Here is an 11,580-nt window from a genome sequence, read left to right as displayed (position 1 = left end):
GCCGCTCCCGCACAGCCCCGTGCCCCCAGCTCCAGCCCAGGGCTCGGCTCTGGCACCGAGCCGCTTTCCCCGTCTCCCTCAAGCACTCTGTCACCTTCAGTGAGCAAGGAGCACTCATTTTAAGACAGGAATTTTTGTCAGAAGAATCACCTCAACGGTTCAACTTCTGCTGTAACCCGAACATCTGCCCCATGCTGATGGGGTCTGTCTGTCCCTATCCCTCCTGCCGAGCACCCTCACTTCCCCCCCCCCTCTCCCAGGTGAGCACGGCCCTTCGGGAAAGTAGATGCAAGAAAGAGAAAGAAGAAGGGGCAGTTTCCCTCTCCCTCCCCCAGTATGAGATGCCGTGGGGACCGCAGGTGACAGTGGGAAGGTGACAAACATCACCCCTCTCTTGGGGATGCCACAGGGATGTCCCCAATGTTGCTGGGCACAGGGTGCTGCTGGTGAGCACTGCAGCAGCGTCTGCCAGAGGCATTGGGGAGCAGCCACACTCACACAGGGATACATCAAAAAGCAGACAAATGACAAAACATGAAGAGTACTTGTCCTGCATCTGTAGTGATGCCATTTTTCCCTTGGAAACAAGAAATCATTGGAAAACACTCTGACTACATAGAGAAGTACAGCCATTTGTCCCCATGCTCCCGTCCCTTCCAGGACACTGCTGTCTCCAGGGCTAGGTACGACGTGGGTGGAGGTCAGTGGGCTCCTGGGAGCATGACCTGCTCAGGTGTCCCCTCCTGGGCCCGCTCCTGTGCTGACCCCGGGTGGCCCCTCCAGGTCCTCACTCGGTCAGGGAATTCAGCCAGGAGAAGGAGAAGACGTGTCTGGTCGGCTCAGTGCTCTGCTCGCTGCTCCCGGCAGCGGCCTCCGCTCGCCCTGCAGGGGATGGCTCAGAAGCAGCCTGAAAAAGAAGGAGAGGTTGGCAGGTGGGTGAGAGGAATTGGGTTAAAACCCGCTCGATTTCGATTTCACGCCACGCAGGAAGACAGAGTGGAATGGGAAAGGGGAGAAAGGCGGGGAGCGTGGAAACCTGGGGAGGGCAGGCTGACAAGCCGGAGGAGATCATGCCAAGAAGGACCACACTGTGTGAGCAGAGCCCATGCAAGGGGCTGCATCCAGATTTGGGCCGCTGGGATATCACTGCATGAAGGTGACAACTGCCTGTGTCCCAGTGATCCCTGTAGCTAAGCCAGAAATCACCACACGGCATTGCCACTCGGCACAGTCAGTGTTCAGAAATCTGCCTTCAGTTTGCTTCGATTTTTGTTTCTCTTTAAAGTCTTTTAATATTTAATTCACTTTAATTTCACTCAAGCCAGGAAAAGAAAATGTAAGCTTCTGGTTCTACAATCCATTCTACTAGCTCAGAACAAATGCTGCTCATTATATGCCCAAGGAGCCTACATCTCTGGAAAAAAAAAAAAAAAAAGGAATCTGGACATGATATGCTGTGCCTGCTGACCACAGGAATTGTCATTATGTTTTAAAGGCAGGTAGGTAGATCTTTAACAGGCCACTATAATATTCAGATTCCTTTGGCAAAGAGTGAACACCGGCTTTGTGAGAACAACCAGAAATCCTATTAAAGGTAAAACACACAAAAATGGATGATGGCAGCTAAGGGATGCCTTCTGTCTTCATAAAAAACCATAATTTAACACAAAATACACAGGATATCTTAGCACTCTTTCTGTAGATGCACATTATTGCACATCCTTAAAATTCAAATAGTTCTATGGTCTTTGGGTCAGTACTGCCCAAATCTCTGTGCAGGGTTCCTCCTTGCTCTGGGAAGTTCAGCCTGATCTCTGAGAACTGCTTGTTATCACTCAGGGAAGGGAAAGTGGCAGCATTGTGTCCTTTAACACGTTATCTTCTATAATACCATCCTAAAATGGAAAAGTTACCAAAGCAGCGATGCTAACATACATATCCAGGAACAAACAGGGAAGCAGGGATGCTTACGAGGAACTGAAGCACGGAATGATGGTTTGGCTTAGCATTTTTTAAGTACTTCATGTTAAAGTGTGCCACAGGAATCGGTGAGGGGACTGTGGTTATGTGCCAGTGGGCTGCTGAGCTTCATTCAGTTACTCCGTGTTCGAGTGCCGTGACATAAACAGATAAAGCAGAATGGAGGGATGAACACGCAGCTCCCTATTTCTTCATTTGTGTCTCATTAGATTTCTGAGTTCCCTTTTTAGACCTGGATCCTCAGGTGCTCTAGGCTGGCATTGCCCTATTTGTTCCAATGAAATACTATCTGAGAATTTGCTTTAATATTTTAAATACTCACTCATCTTTGGCTTACATTTGTATCTGCAAAGCAAGGCAACTCTCCTACTCACAGCAACACACGGGGCTCAGAAATGAATTCAGCAGTGCCATGAGAAGGGTTTTCCCAGGCTTGTGCCAAAGCATTGCACAGAATGGGGCCTGTGGGGCCAAAACTCAGCTGGAAAGGCTGGAGCTGACTGAGTGCCGATGTGACTCTCAGACTGGGAAGTGCTGAGTGCAAACCTTTCAAGTGAAGCGTTCCAGCCCAGATTACAGAGTCAGATTATCAGAAGTGAATACGTGGCAAGACTTTGAGAGACGTAAGGGATTCTGTGCTCCCTATATCTCAGCAGATGCAGGAGCGTGGGTGGTTTATTAGTCCTCCGTGGTGTTGAAAACTATGCCTTTTATTTTTGGAAGGACAACTGGAGTGCCTGGACTGGCTAAAAGTGGCTTTGAAACTGCTTGTGCAGTTGTGCACACTGAGCCTCAGCAGTGCATGTGAGCAAGCATGGGGCAAACCCCTCACTGCATTCACCTCACAAAGGAGTAGGGGTGGCAGGGATCTAAAAAGTCATCTTCTGCAATTTTAAACTTTTTTTCCAAATTTTTAAACTTAAAACCATCCCAGTATCTTGGCATTTGTCCTCTTGTGCAGGATGGGCTTTCCTTATCACCTCCACTTGCTATTCTGATAAGCCATTATCCAGAATACCCACCAAACTAAGCTCGATGTTGAAGCAAAGAACGATCTATGTGCTTCACGTTAGGTAGGCTGTTCCATGGCACCTAGCACATCAGAAGAGATAACGACTTGGATGGAAAAGGTGACCGCATTACCTCGCTAACCAACATTGCTGGTGCTGCATTTCAAACAAAACAATCTTTGTCTTGTTTGAACCACTGTCAAGGCCATGTTTCATCATGCGTTAACTCCTTCATATTCTACCGAGATGACATCTCCCTGTGTCAGCACAACACTGTCAGAGCCCAGCACGTTCCCATCGGATCTGGCTGAATGAAGAACACCTTCTCCCAGCACCTCAGTGGGCTCAGCAGGCTGCCAGCCTGCAACACCTCCATCTGCTCTTCCAAGAGCAACAACGCAACAGCAGGCCTGGTCAGGTGTGAAGCCAACACAGAACTGGCAGTGGGGCCATTCTCTGGCTTTTAGGTTTGTGTTTTCACACCTGTGACACTTTGGTGTTGTTTATGCACTGAGTCACACAGGTCCCAGCCCTGCCCACTTGCCTTCCTGGAGTTTTGGACTTAACGCTTGGTAATGTGTGCTCAGGGCTGTGAGGTAACTGCTGTGAAGCTGCTACTGGAACTTGATCTGAGTTGTGACGATCTCATGGGTAGCACTTGCTTTCCACACTACTTAGAATAACAAGTCCCAGCCCTTGATTTGGGTCTCTAAGAGTAAAAAGGAATAACTGAAGTCTTTCCCTCAGATTACATGAACCGCATTAGGCCAATGCTGAGAGAGTGCTGAATACTTACTCCTTAATTTATATTTTCCCCCATGGTGTTGAGTGACATTAAATGATGCTTTTAATGAGCACCAGGAATTTTCACCAGGCCAGCTCATAGAGCAGAGGGAAGCACACCCTGCATGACTGATGGCTGGATCTGCTTTTCCCATCAGAGAAGTCCAGGCAGGACTTACGTGCCAGCTCTATGGAGGTGCTGAGCAACCGCAACTCCCACTGAAAATCCATTTAGCACCCCTCAGTAGCTGGCAGGCCAGGATGTGCCCGAACAAACAGTGCAAGATCTCAGGGTTTTAACAGATGAGTCGTATCGAACTTGCAGGTATTCAGCACCTTTCAGCATTTGCTTCCTTAAGCACAAGCATGAGCTAAATCTTTGCAGGGTACTAGCAAAGAGCACGGAAGGAAGGAGGGCAAGTGGGCTGGCTTTGCACAACCTTTTCATTTATCATGTTTATCTTGTAGCAGTTATCCTATTTGTGCTGGGGAAAAACAGGCAGTCCAGGCCTTCCAGAAATTCAAAACGGAATGAAGTCCACATGCTGTTTTCTGCTCTGCCACTACTTATCTCCATAGCCTTTAGGTGTAGGTGGGACCCATGTGGGGTACTCAGTCAGGCAAACCGTATTCCTTCCCTCAATGGCAAAGGAACCATTGGAGGGTGATCTGCCCTGTCCTACAAGAGGTGTCTTCAGAGGATGGATTGCCCTCTGAAGGTGCCTCTTTTTCTCTCCTGGCTCTAGAGATGATCTTGGTGACCAGGTTAGATGAGATTTGGCTTTTAAATAATTACACAGGAAGGGTGTAATAATTACCTGAGTATATCAGAAAACTCTTAAGAGAAGAGCTGCAAAATTTGATGGCACCATTACTTTCTACAAGATCAACAACTCCTATACATAGGAAGTGGGGAGGAAACGTGAAAGATATTCATAGTCTTTTTCAGTTTTATTTTTGTTTTAACAATTTTTTTTAACTTATTTTTTGATTACTTCTGATAAAGTATATTTTATAATGAACCTCTTGGAGGTTGCATCACACCATCTTGCAAGGAGATGTGAGAGAAATGAAGGCTGAAATAGCTGTTTCCTCCTCCAGGGCTGTAGATCACCCACAGTTACATTTCATCTAGCTTGAACGTGGCTAAATGATCAGAATTCTGTGTAATTAGTAAGAAAACAAAAAAATAATTGCTGGCTTTATGCTGGTCATAGGAGAATAGCAAAGACAATTCTGCAAAGCAAAAATTACCTTCTCGCATTTTTGAACAAATATGGTCCTTCATTTTGTACTGATTGAAGGCTTTATGAGTATGATATTTCTGATTTCTTCTTACAGCTATGTAGGTGGATACACTAGTTGGTTACAAATAGTCCTCTTGGACAGCTATATGAATATTTGCTGGAGCAACAGCACTAACTAAAGAAGGTCGTGCCCCTTGGCTCCCCATCCACCTCTTCCTGCTTTCCCTCCATGGCTCACTGTCCATTTGCACCACTGCAGCTGTTTGCAAGGCTGTGCTAAGAATGGGAATGTCACTGGAATGACATCAGTTTTTTTGTTGTTTTTGAGGTGAAGAGCGATATTTTTAACCTGGACCATTTGATTAGATTCCAACACGGCCCAAAAAAACAGCTGCATCAGCACAGCTGCCATGCAAGTGGTGGCATCTAGGCAGGAATAAGACGCAGGGCCACTTGGCAAGAAACTCCTGAACTACCTTTGCTGCCAGAAAAAAGGAGACCTGCACCCTTAGAGGCATGTGAGCTATGCAATGCCTTTGCTGCCTAATTTCGACCCAGCATGATAGCAAGAATGTGAATTTGTAAGAAAATGTGGATCTTGGAGAGAAAAACAGTGAAACTACAAGATTTTTTGCTTCTGTGGAGTCTCTAACCTCAGAAAAGGAGCGAGAAATTAAAGTTAATTCCCTTATTTTTGCTTGCTTGTTTAGAAGCAGCTTCCAGTGTTGACAAGAACAGGCATGATTAAAAAATTCTAGCTGGTCTCAAAGCCATCACAGAATCTGTAGGCTATGTTTGTCTGCCTCAAATGTCAAGTGTTACTCTTTTGGCACTCAACACTTCCAGGCAGCGGAAACAAAGGGAGCACAACAGGTTATTTTTAAATAGTTTAAACTTTAGTTCAAGCATTTTGTTTTCATATTTTTATGCAGTCTAGCTCTTTCAGCAAAACACCTGGCAGCTGTCACACATATCACAACCATTCTCTTTCAAGCTAAGGAGTGGCTTCTTCTGTATGGATCTTTTCTTTTTATTAGTGGGAACCAATGGAATATTCTGTGAAATAATTGCTACGATTATCTGTCACAAAAACACACATGGTGGCAGACCAAATAATAAGCGGAGACAAACTCCATCAATCACAGTACTAGCTATGTCACTTTCATAATAGTGGTTGGCAATGAATTTTAAAAGTCTATTGGGTGAAAGTGAAGTAAGGCAAATGCCTTACTTTAATAGATTTTCATTATATTGCAATTAACATTGTGTGGCTACTGCCTGTCACAAGGTCTCCTGCATAATGACCTTAAACGGACTAAATGTGGTTCAGAGGGAAACAGACCAGTTAGCTTATTTTGGTGTAGGATATGCACATCTCTCATGCAATACCAAGTTCCAGAACCAGTGCTGGAAGCTGTTTTAGAGAATAAGAGGCTGCTTGACTTCTAGCTGGCACTTGGGACAAGCAAATTCACTATGTAAGAGATCTTCATGATTCAAAAAGAAAAAAAAACAAATAAGACACACTTCTTATGTTTCACCCATTGCTGCAGCGGTATCAAGGAAAATGAAGGAAACCCAATATAGGAGGAGTATTACAAATGTGAGTATTAAGGCTGCATGATCAGAAGTGTATTTTCTGGATTTATCCACCCATCATTCTTTGCTCCTCTGACGTTGAAGTCCTTGAGGATCTCCTGATCAGCTATCCAACCAACTATCATTTCTAATTTCTACTGCACTTCCAGTCCTGCTGGAACAAGTCTAGCAAAGGAAGAAACATCCTGAAAGGCTGCAGAATAAATGGACATCAGTGCCAGAAAGCTGCTCGTGGCTACCACCTCTCCCCTCTTCCTTTTAATTCTTCTTCATTCAGTTAGTAGATATGATTTCAGATCAACAAATTAAATATGAACTAAAGACCTTTGAAGAGCTTCTCTACGATAGTAACCCATCTATTCCATGTTAGAGAAACTTCACTCTTAACTTTCAGTGAGAAGGGACAAATTTAGCAATGGTTTAATGTCCTGTTTGTCTCTGCTATACCATCTTTCCTTTGTAACATGGAGTGTTATAAATTAAAACTTTTTCTTCCTCTGCAAATGGTATTTTTTGTAAAGCCAATGGATGAGACACAGTGCCAGTTCAGACAGTGACTCACTCCAGAGCTCCATTCACTGGATCAGATAACAGAGCCAGAATAGCAGCGAGGTGTGGACACATACCAGGCTCCGGAGATTTAAACATTGCTTATGCTCGCATCATGAGCAATGGACTTAGTTGGGTTGTTGTAAGCATGTTGTGGTGGCATATGTGAGCTGTGGACACAGCACACATATTCTCTGAGAGAATTACACTGATGGATATGTGGGAAAAAAAGCTAGAACATCAGCTGAAGCAAGAGGTTGCCACCATCTGATGCCACTGTGCAACAGACACAGAAAGTCTATGGCACAGCAGATTCTATCTCAGTTATTGAACCAGTTATTATTGGTGTAGAGTACAGACCACAGACAATGGTCACCAGCGCCAAGCTTCAAAATGACCTGCATCTGAGCACCAATTTCATTAAAAAAAAAAAAAGAAGTCTATTTATTTTATGAGATGAAGTTATAAAATTGCATGCAAATGTAAAAATGAGTGCATTTGAAAAAGTAAATCTGGTGCCAGACATTGAAAATGTTCCCATTAGTGATGGAGGAAACAACAGCCACCTTTCCTCAATAAGGCATTTTGTAATAGAGCAAGTGTGTCATCATGAAAAATAGTCACTTCTGTGTGCAGAAGTGCTGAGTCAGGAGTGCTTGAAGAGATGGGCTATGTATCAGTCACCACCTTTCGTAGCTGAGATAGGTTCAGGCAGATTTTATAGGGTGCTCTCTAAATGAAATAGAACAATAAGAAACTCAGATCACTTATTCTCCAGGGCTGTGAGATCCTCATCCTTGGTTCAGTGAAAGGAGAAGTGGGTGTTACATCTATGTGGGACATCTGGAGTATGATTTGGATATCACAGCACCAATCTATCTCCATTGGACGGAAATCTGGGATAGCAGGTTGTCTGAATTAGTCACTGGCCTCTTACCTAACGACCTGAAGATTACTGTAAAGGTGTCAAGAGTATAAACCACCTGAAAAGGGATCTAAGACTGAATCACTGCTGTGTGTGATATGACCCTTTCCTTTTTTCTGTCTCTTTCTGGATGCACACACAGCCATACAACCTGCATCTCCACGTCAAACGCACCAGTCCTCCCTGTCCTGCATCCAGAAAAGCCTGGAAGTAGCAGGGCAGGATATTCAAACACAAGGGCCCAGCCCTAATTAACTACTAATTACTGCTAGTGGGACTTTCCATACGGCTAGTTGGATAGATTGCTATTTAAATATTGGTCCATCTCCAAGGGTTCAGAGACAACAGCCACTGCTTTAAGTGGCTCAGTTCACAGCTGCAATGAAAGTCTGAAGTGTCTCAGGGTAACGGGATGACAACTAACCAAACACTGTACAAACAGATGGCGTGTGTTGTTGTGACATAAATCTTCCATAATACGATGTAAGATGATTAAGAAATACCTTTTGTTCACATTCTATTTTCTTTTCAAAACGTCTTAATGAACAGAGTGAGCAATGCTTTGGGGAAGAGGCTTAATGGAAGCAGAATTCAGTATTTAAATGAGCTAGTTGCTGAAAGACAACATCTAGGTGAGCCTGGCTTTGTATTAATTTCAACAGGAGAAATAACTCTGTCCGTGCTGTCATTGTTGAATCCTATTGCTAGTAATGGAGTGAAAAATAAAATATACATAAATCAGATGGTACCTATGACTCACCAGACAAATTGCAGGCCAGACTCTTCAAGGTAAAACTTCAGGTGAAATATTTGCCACTCATATTAATTATGAGAAACTGTTGTCTGAAAGCTGGCCTTAATGCATTGCCCTTACGACTCATCACTGCTGCCTCTGAATCACTCAGATAATTCTCAGAAGTGAGGGAAAGAGGTGTTAAAAGAAGAGCAATCAAGACTTCCCTGATTTTCTCTGTGTGTGTCCACTAAGCAAAAGAAAAGAAAAAAAACCACCTCACCTTAAGCGCAAAATCAAGATGCAAAATGGAAATGTGCAGGCAGAATTTGCCACCAACTACATAGCAGACTCAGACCTGAGCGCTGTACCTGAGTCCCATCTCGGTACTTCAAGTTATGGAAAAGCGGAGGTGGATTTTTTTTTGGAATGTTAACAGTGATTTTTGCATATAGGGTCTGCCCTGTATTTCAGCACAGGCTGAAAACTTCTTTCTCAAAGTGAAATTTAAGAGGCACTTAGGATGAAGCTTCAAACAGAATTCAGCTGGGGCTTGTAGGCTAACTGGTTCATGGGTCTTCTGCAAAAGGCTCAGCTTCGCTGAGGATAGATGACCCATTTTCCTTTCAGTCAAATCTGGCAGATATTTTAAGTGTACAGGCATGGCAGAAAACCATCCAGGTTTTTTCTTGAGCAAAGACAGGCTTCAAGCATACACAGAGCTAGGTGGTAAATATCAAATCAAATTCTGCTCTCTGTATCTCCAGACCTTTCAATAATGCTCGGTACAATTGCTCAAGAGAGCGTATTATCCTTGGAGCAGTCTCTGCTGCTGACACTCACTCCTCATCCTGCTCTGTGATACACTGTAGAATGGCTGTGTTGGAAAAGTATCGTTCCTCCAAAATCCGGCCTCTCAAGCAAGCCATCCCCCCTCTGGGAGCTGTTGGTTTTAGAAGTGTCTCAGCTTGCTTACCTGAGCAGATAAGCAAGATCGAGTTTGTAGATATGAAACAATTATTTGTGTATCACCAGCATCTGTGCAGTCATCCCAGAGCAGCACCCCACTAAAATGGGTACCTGTACCTTTTATAGAGTGATGGAGAAATAGAGGCACATGAGCAATGAACACAGTGTGCATTTTGATTTTAAATGATCTTATTTTGTCCGGATTGTCTTCATAGTGACATGACAACCAATTGGCTAAAATGTAGCTAAATACTGACCCTCTGACTTGTGATTTGAAGCTGTCTCTGGAAAAATATATGAAGGATCACCTGCTGAAATTGAAGCGTTCAGCAGCAGGGCAAAGAGAGCTACAATACATGAATACAGAGAGAACTGTCCCTGTGGTAATTTTGGCAGATGGCAGAAGGTTGCGAGCAAGTAATAGAAAATTTTAAAACTAATAAAACAAGATTAACATAGGCCACTCTATTAGTATTTCTCCTCCCAAACAGCTCAGTCCTGATTATATTTTATATCCTCGTGGAATTAAAGCACTGTACTGTACTGGCAGCAAAGGGAAATTAGATTATAATATTGTTTGTGGATGATTAACTTGCATTTCCTTTCAAACTGGATGTGTGTGCCTGAGTCCTCCGGTGCCTCAGATGGGCATTTCTCTTGATGGGGGTTTTGAGCAACAGAATATGGGGTCCAGTACTTCCTCTGAGGTGAAATAAACCAGATAATCACAGACCCGAGTGAACACAGAGCTTTTATAAACTCTCACAAATTTATATGATGTCACTGCATGAGAGATGTGGCCTACAAAATAAAATGATAAGGGCAAAAAGAACAAACTTTTCCTTATTTTTTCTATCAACTACCCTGTGTATTTTAACCAGACAAAAATAATTTGAGCTGCCTTCTTTCAGTGATAACACAAGAAGGTTTTATTATACAATAGCCCACCACTGCTGATGTTGGGATTCCTCTGTTATAGACTGAGGGACAGAGTGGTTCTGAATGTGAAGCCAATTTTAGGATTATACATTCCTGGAAAGAGCTCTTCTGTGCAAGGCTTTCTCCAGCTATCTGAGGTCTGCACAAAGGAACTGAAGAGCAGAACTTAGGGCCAGCTTTTCAAGTTTGGTTGCCTAAAGCTGGGCAGCAAGACAAGCTTACATCACTGTATTGAGCATTTGCATTTGTCGAAGAGACTGATACTGAGGGCTCCTAGAAACCAAAGGAACTGCTAAGGATGACTCAGTACACATCTGGAAGTCAGATTTATGAGAGACTGAAGGCCTCTATCCCCTCCAGGTATACCACTCTAGCAGCTGGGTGCCACAGGTGTTTATAAAACAGACACACTGTTCTTCACATGCCTAAAGCCTCCACACCTGCATGCCACTGGTAGCATCCTCCAGGTATAATGAACACAAAGCACACATCTGAGTTCTGAAACATCAAGCTGTTGAAGGAGTTTCTTAAGTTTAATGACAAAATGTGCACTTTTCTCCCTATTCCACTTAGCACTTAGTTTTCTCAGACTGAAGACAAGGAGACGATTTAAGACTCAGTAAAGGCTAGTTTCACCTCCCTGTTACCTGTCACACACACCATCTCTAAGCTTCCTTGTTTTTGTTTGGACTCTAAGATCTAAGTCTCCTGTGCACCGAGAGGGCTGCTTGTTAATGCCTGTGTCATTCTCCCTACTACATGACTCCCCACAGAGGCAAGGCAGCGCGTGGATCTGTTCCCACCCCATCTTCCAATCTTTCACTCCTGTCTGTCACTGCAGCAGCT

At 43.9% G+C, this 11,580-nt stretch overlaps 1 protein-coding gene across 4 annotated transcripts in view; it reads right to left on the bottom strand.

Annotated features, from left to right (window-relative positions):
* Positions 1 to 535: 535 nt before the first annotated feature.
* Positions 536 to 11,580, bottom strand: part of TRIM55 (tripartite motif containing 55) — a 36,184-nt gene continuing 25,139 nt past the window's right edge. For 2 of the 4 annotated variants that reach the window (XM_003205085.4, XM_010709002.3), the window contains one exon: positions 536 to 907. In XM_003205085.4, the coding sequence (XP_003205133.2) occupies positions 788 to 907 (120 nt within the window). In that variant the 3' untranslated portion in view covers positions 536 to 787. The remainder of the gene's footprint in view (positions 908 to 11,580) is intronic. The other 2 variants (XM_010709003.3, XM_010709004.3) reach the window with 1 other exon arrangement.

This window comes from Meleagris gallopavo, chromosome 3 (genome assembly GCF_000146605.3).
Source record: "Meleagris gallopavo isolate NT-WF06-2002-E0010 breed Aviagen turkey brand Nicholas breeding stock chromosome 3, Turkey_5.1, whole genome shotgun sequence".
NCBI lineage: Eukaryota > Metazoa > Chordata > Aves > Galliformes > Phasianidae > Meleagris > Meleagris gallopavo.
Note: the sequence above shows the minus strand (reverse complement) of the source record. Positions and strands in the feature narration are given on the sequence as shown.